The following is a 15,443-nucleotide window of genomic DNA, read 5'->3' on the forward strand; positions in this document are numbered from 1 at the left end:
TTTAGGGAAGCTGGTGACCCCAGCCAGGCACCCAAAATTCACATCTCCGCCATGGCCAGCTCCCCCTCCTGGAGATTTATCGCCTTTGCGCAAAAAACACAGGGACAGGCTTTGCTCCACGTCTGGATGCACAAAACACGCGGAGACGATCCCAGAACTCCAAGAGAGCCTGGACAAGCCACTGGCGAGAGGGGGGACGGAGAGTCAGGGCTCTGGGGTGACAGCCACCACCTCCGGCCCCGGGAGCGGCTTTTTTGCCCTTTGGTGACTTGCTCGGCTGCCGAGCACACAGCTCCTGCGGGGCAAAGGGGACAGACACGGGGACGCTCAGCTCTAACCCTACTGTTGGCTTGTTTGAGACCTTCTGGGGTGGCTTCTGACCTGGCCTCGCGTGCCTCGGTACCTCCTCAGCTCGCACACACTCCTGCACGGGAGACCTTTCAGCCTCCGTGCCCATTCCCTTGGAGAAACCACCTCTGCTCCCCCATCACCAGCAGCTGAGAAATCCCCACTCCTGCCGGCACGTTCCCAGGAGGGCTCAGGGGCTATAGCGCAGCAAAGGAATAACTGCCCCCCATCCCCATCGGGGCACGAGGAACATTGCTAAGGCACCCAGAGGTCTTCTCTTGAAAGCTGTACGGCACCCAGGACTCAGACCAGGTCAGCAAACGCGCTGGAGGCATCCAAGACGCGGCTCAGCAGAAAGCAAAGCAGGAAGGCAAAGGCAGAGGTGAGGGTAACTCAGATGTCGTAGAAATCCACGTGGGCGCCGGAGCAGAAGGTGTCCTCCTCCAGGAGATTCACCAGCTTCTGGGCCGACACGGTGCAGTCTATCAGCTGGCCGCTCTCCCGCAGGCTTTGGAAATACCGACGCATCTCAGGGTCTCCGGTCTTAGTCCGGGCCAAGAGCTGCATGTCCGTGTCCAGAGGACCTGGGGAAAGAGCAACAAAAAAGAAATCACATAAGGAGAAAGCAAAATTTGGGGCTCGTTCTCCCCCCGTACCTGGCTCGGCTGCAAGAATCTTTTATCCACAAAGCCAGGAGAAAATGAATAGCAATTAATGAGCTCCCCTCCTCACCCGGGGCGTAGTTGAGCACGCGGACATCGGGCTCCTCGAGCGCCAGCACCCGGAACATCATGTCCCGGGAAGCCTTCCCGCTGCAGTACAGTGCCCAGTTCTTGAAGGGCTTCACGGCACAGAGCGAGGAGATGTTCACCACCGTCCTGCTCGAGCCGGGCCGCTTCCCGAAGGCTTGCAGGGCGGTGGAGGTGAGGCAAAGCGCCGAGGTGACGTTGAAGGCAAAGTAGCTGTTGATCTCATCTGGGTCGGTGAGATCCAGGAAGGATTTGGAGATGTCCCCCAGGGAGCCTAGGAAGGAAGGACAAACGAGGCTGGAGCAGTTAAAGACGGGTTCAGCAACACAGCAGATCCCTTTTGCTCCAACATTTCCACGTCCGACAGCCCGTTACAGACAAAAGCGAGCAGCTTTGCTGGCCCAGCCTCCAGCAGGGTCTCAGAGCAGAGCGAGGAGCTCAGCGCAGCCTGGCTCTGCTCATTGCTTTCGGGTCACCTGCTGAACCCACAGCGGTGACAAGGGACACGGCCCTGCCCCGCCAATCCTCTGCCAAAACAAACGGCTCCCAACCTCCAGCCTGAAGTCCAACGTCCCCACAGGCCACCACGCGCTCTCCGGCACGTCCCGCTTTCGGGACCAAGTCAGTAAGAGACCTGACTCCTGTAGCACCGGTTACCTGCTGGAACGCGTGGTGTTTTTTATAGCAGTAACTGGTGAGAAAAGGCACTAAAGCCAGCAGGGATTAAAGATTGCAAGCAAAGCACCCACGAGGCAGGGCTAGAAGTTTTTCGGAAGGTTTGCACTCAGGGAGCAGAGCGGTAGGAGGGCGGCCAGCCGGCCCTGTGCCATGAGGAACGGGTAAAACCTTGCGAGCGAGCAAGGCACCGCGGTGCCGGCAGCGAGCCATCCCTGCTCTGCTCCCCAAATTCATGACTTTAAGAAAATACTGAGACGCGGACAGGGTGAAACCCCCGCTGCTCCTGCAGTTATTTACTCGGTTCGGTTATTTACTGGCACCCAAAGCACCCACCAAGCCGCTGCGGATCGGGGGGGGCGGGGGGGGGGGGGCTGTTACCGGCGTTGTGGACGAGGAGCAGGCGGCCGGGCGGAGCGGCGGGCAGCACCTCCCGCAGGGCAGCAGCCGCCCGCCGCAGCCCCTGCTCGCAGCCCAGGTCGGCGGTCACGCACTCCACCCGCAAGCCGGTGCCGGTGCCGGTGCCGCTGCCCCGCAGCTCGGCCGCCAGCTCGGCCAGCGCCGCCTCCGAGCGCGCCAGCAGCAGCAGCACCGAGCCCTCGCCCAGCCGCCGGGCCAGCAGCCGCGCCAGGCTGCGCCCGAAGCCCCGGGAAGCGCCGGTCAGCACGCAGGCGGCCGCGGCCCAGCCACCGGGCCCCGCTCCCGGCCCCGGCTCCATCCCGGCCCTCGGCGCGGGGGGGCGTGGCCACGCTCCCCACCACGTGACCCGCCCCATTCACTTCCCCCTCCCTCCCCGCCGCTTTGTGAATGGCCGCTCCCAGCGCGCCCGCACCGCCGCCACCTCCGATTGGCCGCCGCCTTCGCCGCGGCCCGCTGACGTGCACTGGGTGGGCGTGGCCAGCGCGGCGCGCCCCGCCCCGCCCGGCCGAGGCTGCGGGCCCGCGGGGCCAGGCCGCGCCCCTGGGCTTCCCTCAATGTTTATTTATATTTTCTTTTTTTTCAATGCATTTTTTCAACAATTTTTTTTTAAATACTTTTTGTTTTTGATCCATTTTTTCCGGCGCGGGTGTAAATCCCCCCCCCTCGCACCACCCCGGCCTTGGCCGCCGCGACGTCCCCGGGCCCCACGCTCACAGATCCCGCGCGCGCCTCCTCCCTCCATTCCCTGTTCTTGGCACTGCCCTGGTTTCGGCTGGGATAGAGTTAATTTTCTTCCCAGTAGCAGGCACAGCGCTGTGTTTTGGATTTAGGATGAGAAGAATGCTGATAACACGCTGATGGTTTAGTTGTTGCTCAGCACTGCTTATGCCAGTCAAGGACTCTTCAGCTTCCCATGCTCTGCCAGGGGCACAAGAAGCTGGGAGGGGGCACAGCCAGAAGAGTTGATCCCAACTGCCCCAAGGGCCATTCCATACCATACGGCATCATGCTCAGTATAGAAACTGGGGGGTTGGCCGGGGAGCAGCGATCGCTGCTCGGGAACTGGCTGGGCATCGGTCGGCGGGTGGTGAGCAATTGCATTGGGCATCACTTGCTTTGTATATTATTACTACTACTATTATTATTATATTCTTATTATTACTACTACTATCTTACTTTATTTTGTTTCAATTATTAAACTGTTCTTATCTCAACCCAGGAGTGTTTCTCACTCTCCCGATTGTCCCCCCGTCCCACTGGGGCAGGGGGAGGGAGCAGGCAGCTGCATGGTGCTGCGCTGCTGGCTGGGGCTGAACCACGGCAGGCACTCAGCGCCGGTTGTTTGTTAGGTAGCGAAAGCGCTGTCTGATTCCAAAGAGTCCTAAACCCCTTTTTTAAAAATAAATTTATCTTCGCGCGTGAAGACGCAGGCAGCTTCCCAAGAGGGTTTTTTTTGCAAGGGGTACTTGGTTTCGTGTGGAATTAGCTGGCAGCTGGGCTTGGTTTCCCAGCTGTTAAATCCCGAGGACAGATGGCCCCTGTGGTGCGCGAGCAGGTAACGACGTGGATTTTCACTCCATTAAGTAGTCACAGACTGGGCTGAAACCCTCCAGCGCTCTAATAAAGCATTAAAAATTCATGGTATGGCAAAAACCCAAGAGTGATATTTGTTTTGCTAAAGCAAATCTTACACATTCAGCAGAATTAAGATCATCAGCAAAAAAATAAGACAGCACACGTGTATTTTTTTCACAAGTAGCTTCTTGATGGCAGAACTTGCTTTAGCGACTGCCAGTTCCCCCCTTCCCATTTTGGCAGCTCCGATCTCCTGTATCCATGATGCTTCTTGCCCCGGTTCCCAGCCCAACATCGCACCCCATCCCAGGTAGCTGTGCCCAAAGCAGAACTGGGCCAGCTGGAAATGGCCATCGTGCTGCTGGACTTTCCTTCCAGCAGACCGTATCTTCCATCTGACCTGTTACCAGGCTACACCGAAGGGTGTAGATGTAGGAGCGAGGGTCTGGGAAGCAGGTTTTTTTAGCTGATAGAAGTTGCTCGTGCTAATATTCACTAAAAATAAAAAATCAGAGGGAGGGAACTGGTGACTAAACCAGCCCAGAGCTGGAACTGGAGGGCAGAGCTGCAGAGAAGTTACAAATCCGTAAGATACCTCCTGATGTCTCATTTTCTTCTTTGTGCTCTTCGGTAAACAAACAGGCTTGAGCCAAGGACGCACCTTGCACTGTGCAAATTTAGGCAAATTGGGGATGATGTGATGTATCTTTTTGGCTCCTTGTCATTGCAGCCTCAGCAAAATGATTTCCCATGCTCACGGTGCTGCTTTTGCACAGCCGACCTGTGACACCACGTACCCTCCTGACGCGCTCGAGCCCGGACAGCTACAGCCGCCGGTAGAAAAAGAACAAAAACTCATTACTTTTTCTCTCGCCGTCCGCTCCTCGGGGAAGTCTTGCTGCTGGGTTTGCTGTTCTGGCTCAGACACATCACTGAGCGAGGGCAGACGCTGCGTTTTGCTGGCGTGGGTGTCTGCCTCGACCTTGGGACTTGTTATCTGTGACTTCTGCTTCATCAGTGCCAAGAAAATCACTTCTGTAGCTGCTGCACCCACGTGTTTTCCTTGCTTTGCAGCAAAAATCCCATCCCTATCACTGATGGGGGATTTGTATCTTGGTGTAAATCTAATCATTTTGTACGTCCGGGTTCAGCTGCTGCAGGGGGAGGTCTGTGGGGGGCAGAGGGAGCGGAGGACATCGGCATTCCCCATCCCGGGAGAGCAAACCCCACCCGACGGGTGGTATGGAAATTCACACCTGGCCCGCGCTGACCGAGGAGAGAGGCTGGGACACAAACTACAAGAGTAAATATTTATTCGTGCTGGGACATGAGGTGTCCCAGCCAAATTGGGGGACCCCGAATGTGGTTTTACACGGGGTTCTTCCACCCTTCAAGCATTCAGGTGCAACACGATTTGCCTAACCACTAACACCTCCCCCCCCCCTGCAATTATTAATTATAGTAAAACTTTGCAAAGCAGCTCTAGTTTTGCAGCATTCTTGCTGCTCCTCTGTTGATCCAGGTGTCCCTGGAGTCAGTTGTGCTGGAGTTACCGATCGACGGTGCCAGACGATGCTGGGAGGGTTTCGGAGATGTGTCAGAGGCGCCGGGATGCTGGAGTTACCTTGGTTGTCCCGGGGCATCCTTTAGCCTCCATGGACAGCTCGAAGCTTCCAAGAAGCAAAGGCCTTCTTTCCAGTGCTGGGCTGTCCTTTAGTTTTACGTAAGCATGAACACCACCAAAGTTTCCAGTAAAATTCCACTACCTCATTACATTACAGTGTATAATGTGAACTAGTATCTATCAACAAAGTTAATACACTTCCGTACTACCAAGACTGGTTGAGATAATAGTTAGGGAAGGGAATTTTCATAACCCGTGAGAGCTATGACACATCGCCATCAGATCAGCTCTCTTTTCATTCCCTGGGTTGCTCTTTAAGCCGGTCATTTTGAGGGTTTGTTGAATGTTGCTGTGTGCCGCAAAGGGTGTCTCCTGCCCTCAGGTGGGCGGCTTGTGGGGTGACGTGCTGTGCACTGAAAACAAGAGAAGAAGGAAACAAGAAGAAGGAAACAAGAAGAAGAAAACAAGAAGGAAACAAGAAGAAGAAGAAAACAAGAAAGAAACAAGAAGAAAAAAACAAGAAGGAAACAAGAAGAAGAAAACAAGAAGAAGAAAACAAGAAGGAAACAAGAAGAAGAAGAAAACAAGAAGGACACAAGAAGAAGAAGAAAACAAGGAGGAGGAGGAGACAAGAAGAAGGAAACAACAAGAAGAAGAAAACAAGAAGAAGGAGGAAACAAGAACATTCTGACCTCTCTGCAAAATCCGATTTCTGCCCAGATTTGCTAAGACTGTATCCAAGATGTGTTCCTCTGTCGCCTGAGGGACACAGCGCATGGTGGAGACCCTCCGTACGCGGCTTGGTGAGGGCGGGCGTGATGCTGGTAGCTCTGCTTGCCTAGTTCCAGCGGTTACACTTCATGCCCTGGTGTTTCTGTGTTCTTACACCAGATGCTCTCTGGCTCCCACGACAGCAGCTTGGCTGCTGGATTTTAACTCGACACAATCGTGCTGATGGTGGCTATTTCACCTTTCTTGGAGGATGTTAAATCCTAAGCATCGCTCAGCAATTTCAGAGCCTGCTGCAGTCTCACGTTTTATGTGTTCAAGGACAGGAAGGCACCAGCGTTCTTCTTATGCTTCCTCCAACCACCCTGAAGCGCTGCTCCGAACAGGAGACGGTTTGCAGCAACTTAGCAGCAGGAGAGCTGGACTAAGGGCCAAATCCAGTAAAGGATGTAGATACTGCCCTGGCATTTTTCCTTTTTCTTTTTCTTTTTCTTTTTCTTTTTCTTTTTCTTTTTCTTTTTCTTTTTCTTTTTCTTTTTCTTTTTCTTTTTCTTTTTCTTTTTCTTTTTCTTTTTCTTTTTCTTTTTCTTTTTCTTTTTCTTTTTCTTTTCCTTTTTTCTTTTTCTTTTTCTTTTTCTTTTTCTGATTTTTTTCCTGGCTGTCTTTTTATCTTTATGGTTTTTTGAAATTTGCTAGTTCCTCTCCTCATCCACCATCCAAAACCAGCTGTAGGACTGCAGGAATAGTTCACAAAAAGAAAGTTTCCCCATGGAAGAAGGACTGCAGAAACGGCAGCTGCAAAAATTAAATTAATATTGGAAAAGGCCGCGGAGCAGAGTACGATTTTAGTGCAGTTGCTAGGAACCAGTGCATTTTGGTTGGACTGCTCTGGAGCTCTCTCAAGAGAATATGTTTTAAAACATAAATGGTTGCTGTTGGCTGGGGATTTGAATAGTACATCAAGAAATGCAATACAAAAGCATCTAATGCATGGAATAAGGAAGAGGGGCAAGGGCTGTACATTGCAGAAGGATGATCACTGGGTTTTCAGAAGTGGTGTAAGTTGGGCTGGGGAGGTGATAGGGCTTGGAAAGCCCTTGAAGATGACCTGGTGTACAGGTGTGACTGAACTACGGGGACACCTTCCCTAGGTGGTGAAAGGCTTTGCTGAGCAGTGTCGGGTGAACGTGGGGGAAGCCGCATGTGGCTGGTGGAGCTGGTCCAGGGGGGATTTGTCCCCTGAGCAATATCATAGAATAGAATCACAGAATCGTTTAGGTTGGAAAAGACCTTTAAGATCACCCAGTCCAACCATTAACCTAACACTGCCAAGTCCACCACTAAACCAATTAAGGGTAGAGTCATAATTTCATGTTTCCTGGCTTGGTGACTGGATTATTTTTAATGAAAGTAAAGCTAGGAATCACTAAGGTTGGAAAGGATCTCTGAGATCATCAGTCCAACCATCAACCCAACACCACCATGCCCACTAAACCATGTCCCAAAGTGCCACGTCTACACGTTTTCTGAACACACACACACACACACAAAAAAAAAAAAAACCAAACCCAGAAACGTGAGCAACATCTCCTCCCTGGGTGAGCATGGAGGTGTTGGCGGATGAGCAGGTTGTCACAGACTCTCCTGGGGCAGTGGGAGCTGCTCAGCCGGCATCTCAGCCTGCATGCCAGGACAACGCTCTGGCAGCAGGAGGGTTTGAACTCTTTCCAGGACGTTGGTCAGGAAGATGAACAGAGATGTACCACAACCAGCGAGGGCAATGGTCATTCTCTTAAAAGATGGAAGATGCTCCGCTTCCCTCCCACCCCATGCACAGTGGGGACGCTCAGCCCTCAGCACCATCCTAGTGCCCTTAGAGATTTGCTCCTGCCGCACAGCTCTGTTGCTGCTGCAGACAGAGCCCGTAGCACTCTCCTGTGCCGGGACAACACGGTGCAGGAACCTCTTCGCCTTCACGAAGCAGGAGGCAGATGAAACTGGATCCAGAAGAGCAAGCATCACGAAGTCACGCACACCACGAAACCCCCCGGCTCTTCATCCATCAGCGTGAGGGCTTCCCTTGCAGCTCAGGCTGTAGTTGAGAGAACCAGCACTAGGTGTCAGCGGCATTTAAAATCTGGAGGGAGCTGCAGGCAACCCCTGAGTCCGGGGACCCCAGGGAGCAGAGAGAGAGTGCTGGGGGCTTCGCTCCTGGACAGCGCAGTGCGGGGAGGGGGAGAGGCACCGGTACAAGCCAGCAGAGAAGTGTCAGGGCACTAAATTTCTCTTGGCGGTGCTGATTTTAAACATCTACTGGTGTATTATCAGAATTACCCAAATTCTCCATTGTTTGAGATTGCACCTATTGGATTTACCTGGAGAAGCCACCCAAGACACCTTTTCGTTGTGGCACGGATCCTGCTGGCACTGGGCTATTGTGCATGCGTGTTTGCAATGCTCTCAGCAGCTTCAGACGGGTATAACAGGGCTCCCACAAATCCAGGCGAAAGCAAGAGGGCTTCCAGGGGGGAAAACCCACCCTGCGCGCTGCCGAGGCAGTGGGAATGCCGTGGAGCTGGTACTCCCGAGCAGCAGCTGCCGTAACATTGCCAGGGCTCATGCTAGGGCTTCCTCATTGGAGAGGAAGCGCTAAATTCCTTCTGCAGAGGACTGTTAACAATAGCTTTCAGGAAGAGCCCTGGGTATTTCTGCCCGGCGTTGCCACCCAAGAAGGGCAGGGCTCGAAGTCATACAAGGTGGCCCTGGCTGTAGTCATCATTGCCATGACTACCCATGGGCTGCTGGAAGGGAGGACTGCGGTTTCGCTCCTGAACTCTGCTTGTTGTTTTAGTAGCCCAAAGGCCACCCCAACTGTGGGATCTCATCATGTTCAGCAGTTAATTTTGTGACCTCCTAAGGACAAGATGCCTCGGATGCCAGCAGATTGCTTGCTCCGTACAGCGGGGCTGCTGTCTGGCTGGGTTTCACGGCAGCGAGGATAATGAGGATGGGCTGAGCAGGACAGCAGGAACCGCACTCCTGCAGATATCCCTGATGAGAAGGGGAGCGTGCAGAGAGCTACGGGCTAGGAGGTGGGTTCTCCATCCTACTCATAAATCATGATCCCTTCTGCTGCTCTCATGGGTGAGCCACGCAGCCCCAAGCTGTGGCAGAGAGCAGAACTCAACGCTCGCAACGGTGCTAACCACTTCCTGACATACGTGGAATAGAAATATATCATGTACCGCTCAAGCCTAAGGGTGAATGTGTTTGTCCTTCTGCTTCTAAACAAAGCCAGGGAGACCAGCCCTTTCCTTCACTGCAATGCTCCCTGCCAGCACGGGCTTCCCAGGTTCAGCTAAAGAGTCCAGAGCTAAGGAGCAGCTCTGAACCCCAAGTGGAGATCCACCTCTTTGGTCTTCAAATCCTGGCGAGGTGAAGCTGTCCCATGCCACGCTGGTGAGTTTTGGCAGGACTTCCGAAATCGCAGTACAGCTTGCCAAAAGATCTTCACCCCAGTGTTGCCACCAGAGATCCCCGTCCCTGTATTTAATTAAACCAGAAGCTCAGATTTGAAAAAATCCTCCACAAAGGTTGAAAGCCAGAACTCCGTGGCTGAAGTCCATCTCACCACTGTTTCAGTCTGTCCGAGCTATTATTTCCTGTATTCGGAAGAAAAGGTATAATAAAATGCACAAGAAAACAAAAGTCATGATTAGAAGCATCAAGGTCCCTCCCAAGCAGGGATTTGGGGAACAGTGTGATAATATCGGAGAGGCTTAAAAATTTATTTCAGTCTTGAAATGTGAAGCAGAACGGGATTTTAAGCAGAGCCTAGTGACTGAAAAACGGGGATTTATCCTCCGTAAGTATGTTGTGGAAGACTGGATTCTCTTGTGGTTACCGATACATGCAGATGAATGCACCCGAGGGCAATAAACCATGCGGAGCCAGGGCCAGGTGAAGGCACCTGCCCGTGGCAGGACTGTGCTGAGAGCAGCACGACCACGGTGCGATCACCGTACCGAGTCTCTGGCACGCCGGGCTGGCTGCTGCTGCTGCTGTGGGTGGCATCAAAGTGTGTGGGATGGTGGCAATCAGTGCAGAAGGAGCTGTGGCCCTTCTCAGAAGCAGCAGCTGCTGACAGCGCTTCTGCCACCCTCCATACAGCCAGGAGCAGCCAGCCCGGCTCCCCGTGGCTCCTCGCTTCCTTTGCCTCTCCATCCCAGCTGCAGCCCTTTCCCCTTCTCCCTACGAAAGGGCAGCCAAGCCCCGAGCTTCCGAGCTTTTCCCCCTGGAAAGGGCAAGATTGCATTTCCACAGGTGCACAGGGGGTGCTTTCAGTTAGCACCACGTGGCAAAAATGCGGAAGGCGGCCAAAGGAGCAGGGATAAATGAAATGCAGGCACCTCTCCGGGCAGTAGAGATTTATTTATTCCCCTGGGGTTGAAGCGAAGAGTGCTAAAGGTCAGCCTTTAAGAAGGAAACCGGGCTGCTGCACGCCCAAAGCAAACAGGACCGTCTGACTTGTGTGCTTAGTCAGCACCCGTGGCGTTCTTGTTGCTTTAGAAATACCGTGTGCCTTTCCTTGTCCAGTTTCAAGCGATCGGGTAGGAGAAGGCAAACGCCGAGGATGCCCAGCCCGGCTGAGAGCGGGGTTATGGCCAAAGGGGTTTGGTGAAGGCAGGAGGGAGAGGTGGAGAGCTGGGGATGCAGGAGGGGAGTGTGGAGGCAGCACCAGGGGCTGCAGGACTCCAGCCCACGCCCCAGAAGAAGGGACCTGCCCAGAGATTTTGCCTGAGATTATTCGAGTGTCTGTCGACGTGGGGGACGAGTCCCCCCAGGTCGCTGCAGGAGGCTGCTCTTCCAGGACAACAGCATCTGGCCTTGTTTGTTCCTTTCTCTCTGCTTTTAATTCCTGGATCTGTTTGCTAGCCCCCTCATTTCGCTGTGAAATGTTTTCCTGAATGACACTGGCGAGACCAAATATAAGAGCAGCTTGGCATCCTGCCCGCCTGTCGTTACTTGAACGTAGGTGCGGTCAGAAGAGCGCGGAGGTGACTGGAAGGGAAGAAGCCAGCAGCGAGAGAGGGGAGCGGGTGAGGAAGCAGAGAAGCCAGGAGGTGTCGAAAACAGTTCAGCAAAGTAACAGCACAAAATGAAAAACCAGAATAAGCACGATAAGAAAGAGACTGTTAAGGTTAAAAAAAAAAAAAAGACAGACATTCTGACGGTGGTATCGCTCCGGTGAAATGGTAGAATTACAACTGGCCCTGAATTCCGGAAGATCCCAGGTGCCACAGTAATTTTCAGTGATGATGACTTTTCATTTCAGCAGTGATGGAGCAACCGAGCAGTCACGGGCAGAGGCAGGCTGTCGAACCAGCAGCCCCACGTAACCTGCACACGAGGCTATGTAAAGGCTGCTCAAGGTTTCTGACCCGTAACGCTGACTTTTTAGGGAGTTTTGGAACACTAGGGAAGTTCTGGAGGACTGGAAAACACTAATGAGAGGTCAATAATTAAAAGGGAGAGTTTTTAAAGCTCCATCAGGCTGTTGTCAGTCCCATAAAAACAATTCTATGGAACTTCATTAGCGGGAAATTAAGGGAACGTAAAAGAGTTAATGTCAGCCAGCATGCTTTTAAGGGAAATAGAATCTGTCAGGCAAACTCGCTATCATTTTTCAAGGAGATTATGAGCTGGTAACAGACATCTTTGATGCATTTGTGTTGGTACTGCATGATGATTTGATTAATAAATTAGAACAATATGAATTCAGCATGCTTATGTCAGTGACTGGTAAGAATAAATAAACTTCTTGTGGGCAGGCTTTCAAATGGTACAATTTGTGTGGCAGCAAATAATAAGGGCAAGTCCCAGACTGCTCGGTAAGCCCAGACACAAGCAATGAATATTCATGTGAAGGTGACCAAACGCCATGCGTCCAGGGACAAAGAATGTAGCTTTTCTTACAGAATGGAAAATTTTATCCCAAACGGCAGTGACCTGAAAAGAATTGAAGGTGACGGTGGGTAATCAGCTGGACATCAGCCGCGGCGTGACCCTGTGGGCAACGGGACCGGCTAATGGTACCCACGATGGTGCCAACGCAACGTTCAAGAGGAGCAGATGGATGATGTTGTTACTAGAGCCACTGCTCTGTCCACTTCTGGCACCCACAGACTAAGAAAAAATCTTGAAATATTGTCATTTTCCCCCAAAAGATGCATAAATGAGTAAATGACTGGAAAAGGTGCCTTAGAATGAAAGGCTCCAAGAAATCAATCTGTTCAGCTGATCAAAGAAGAGGTCAGTTGATCCCAGACCTCAGGATCATACACGAACACCAAAAACTTGATCACGGCAGACTTTTGACTCTACCAGGCAAGGGTAAAAAGAGATCTGCAGTTGAAATTTGGAGTCAGAGGTGAGGTGGGATTTTCATCAAAAACAGCACAAAGCTTTCCTCTTAAAAAATATGCTCAGTTTTCACCATAGCTTTAGGAGCCAATTGATGCATAGAAAATCTATTGTTGGTGCTCCTTAGAAGGTTCTCCTACCAGGTAACAATATCCCTCTTTCTCCCTATTTGATGTGAATATTTCTGAATCTGTGGAAATGTTTTTGGTGCTTTTCTCCCCATGAGAAAAATGTTGATGCTTTGGTGGAAATTAAAAAAAAAAAAATTATTTTTATTCCATTCAAACCCGAACATTTCTTTTTAGACAGACTGTTACAGTGCCTCATAGCAACTTCTCATGTTGCTCTGCGGAGGTTAATGCTCTGGTTTTCTCCAGGACGTGGTCTTGCTGGCTGAGTCACACCACGCTCCAGGCACGGGGCTCCTCTTCTTGCTGAAGCACTACATTGCGGCGTTGAAAACAGCAGTCCTCATTCTTTCTGCTGGTGCAGGAGGGTGAGACTAAAGTAAGGCTAAAGTCAACATCAGAGTTTGATGATAATTGAGTTCTAGTTTCCCATTTCCGCGCTCAACCCCGTTGTACCGTAGTCTAGCGGACTAAGCAGTGTCCTTGTACCAGAGAAAACTAGAGCCTGTTTCTGAGATCCTCATTTCTGATAACACCGTTGCCTAACCGAGCATTCAGGATGGAACCTGGCATTGGTGTCATTCGCAGAAGTTCTCATCCTGTAATTAAAACCGTTCAGGACTGTTGCCAGCCGCTCACTCTTTGACCGCTGGCGTTTAATGCTGTTTCTAAGGCTCAGTGAAGACAACGCAATAGTTACCACTGACTTCAGGAATATTGGCTCAGTCCCCAACAGCACAAGCCCCTACTAATTTGAACGAAAACAGTAATCTTCTTAGCTGCCAACAGCGGTAGATGGTGATATCTACAGATTTTACACCGGAGCTGTGTATGTATCACACACTGAGCCGCGCATTATATATTTCCCATAGCCACAGGTAGCTCATCTCAGCGGTCTAAAGTCCAAAGCAGTTTAAATCACAAATGAACTGCTCCTTGCAGCAGCCATCACGGTGTTCTGCCGTGGGGGATTGCCCCCGTAAGCTGCTGAAGCTCCAGCCTTCTGCCATGGATGCCCCGGCTCGCCCGCAGCACCGGCCTGTGCAGAGCAGCCGATGGAGGCAGGCACAAAATGCACGGCGCTTCCCCCCAGTACAGCTCCCGACCCAGCCCGGGGGGAAGGCAGCGCCAGGCTGCTGGCCTCCGAAATCGCCCTGCTATTTTTATCTGCTTTGCTTCCACCGCTGACGTGTCTCTTTGCTTCTTGGTCCTCGGAAAGCTTCTCCCAGATCTCCATGGTGACTGCCGTCGGAGGACAAATTTCCTCGATGGTGTTAACACATCCGAAGCGACATCCATCTGGTCTCGCACAACACCATGTTTGGCAACCGTAGGCATGATGTCCAAGAGCTGCTGAACTTCACGCGAACTAACAAACTTTTTGCCAGGCTCTCCTTGCCCCTCCTGCATTGTTCCAGTCATGGCGCATCGTGTTTTGGGAAGTTCTTTTCTCTCCTTCTCATTTAATTAAGTGATGATACAGTGATGATATGATGATATTCAGACCAGCAGCTTTCAAACTTAGCGAGGGAAGCCAGAGGCGTGCTCATACAATTAGCGTAGTTTATTTATATCTCAGAAGATGAAACGACAAAAGCAAATGCAGGAACCCTCGGTGGTATGCATAGCCTGGTCTGGGTCCTGCTCTTCATCCCCACCGTGCTTCTGGTAGAGCGTGGCATCTCCGTGCGAGGATGGCTCCACTGCACCCGATAACGCGTGGCTGGGAACGGGACCCTTCCAGCGTTGTTTTCACAACACAAAATAATAACAATAACAACCAGCTGCTTCCCAAGGACAGAGCTGCACTGAGAGCTGCAGCGTCAAAGCTCGAGGAGACCTTGGCATCCAAGGATGTTTCTGGGGGCTGGTGGTGTTTTTCGGAGGAAGTTCTGCCGCGTCCTTGGGCGAAGGCGTCTCTTGGGTTGCGCAGCTCGGGGGGGGACGCGCTGCAGCTCAGCAGCTGCTGGGACATTTTAGGATCGAGCTGAAAGGCAGTCCAGTGTCAGTGGGGAGCTTTCTTTGGGACCACAGTCAACGCCGTTGGGTGGGGGTGACATTGTTTATGGGGCTGAGGGGCAGGACGGAGCAGAGGCTCATCCATCATGGGGCTGGGGGATGCCTCCGCTCAGGGCAGTGACACAGGTTCATTCCTGCTGGGACCTCCCCTCTTGGTGGGTGACAACAGTGTCACTGCCATGGGGCTGTGTCCCCTGATGGTTGATATCGCTGCCATGGGGCTGTGTCCCCTCATGGTGGGTATCGCTGCCATGGGGCTGTGTCCCCTCAGGGGGAGGACATGGAGTCACTGCCATGGGGCTGTGTCCCCTCATGGTGGGTGTTATGGCCATGGGGCTGCGTCCCCTCGGGGTGGGATGCTGCTGCCATGGTGGATGTGTCTTCTCACAGGGAAGGATACAGGGTCACTGCCATGGGGCTGTGCTCCTCTGGGAGATGACAAAGCCATGGGGCTGTGTCCCCTCATGGTGGGTGTCACAGCCATGGGGCTGCGTCCCCTCACAGGGGATATCACTGCCATGGGGCCGTGTCCCCTCACGGTGGGTGTGTCATGGCCACGGGCCTTGGTCCTCTCAAGGGGAGGACATGGCATCACTGCCAAGGGGCTGTGTCCCTTCATGGTGGGTGTCACTGCTATGGGGCTGTGTCCCCTCACGGGGGAGGACACGGGGTCCCTGCCAAGGGGCCGTGTCCCCTCATGGCGGGTGTCATGGCTATGGGGCTGTGTCCCCTCACGGGGGAGGACACGGGGTC

The 15,443-nt window shown here is 52.6% G+C and overlaps 1 protein-coding gene across 1 annotated transcript; it reads right to left on the reverse strand.

Annotated features, from left to right (window-relative positions):
* Positions 1-741: 741 nt before the first annotated feature.
* SPR (sepiapterin reductase) lies at positions 742-2,490 on the reverse strand. Its single transcript, XM_075709743.1, has 3 exons — positions 2,154-2,490; positions 1,081-1,371; positions 742-932 (listed from the first exon to the last, which is right to left on the reverse strand). The coding sequence occupies exons 1-3, from the start codon at positions 2,488-2,490 to the stop codon at positions 742-744; spliced, it is 819 nt and encodes a 272-aa protein (XP_075565858.1).
* Between the last annotated feature and the right edge of the window lie 12,953 nt (positions 2,491-15,443).

This window comes from Pelecanus crispus, chromosome 4, assembly GCF_030463565.1.
Source record: "Pelecanus crispus isolate bPelCri1 chromosome 4, bPelCri1.pri, whole genome shotgun sequence".
Classification (NCBI taxonomy): Eukaryota; Metazoa; Chordata; class Aves; order Pelecaniformes; family Pelecanidae; genus Pelecanus; species Pelecanus crispus.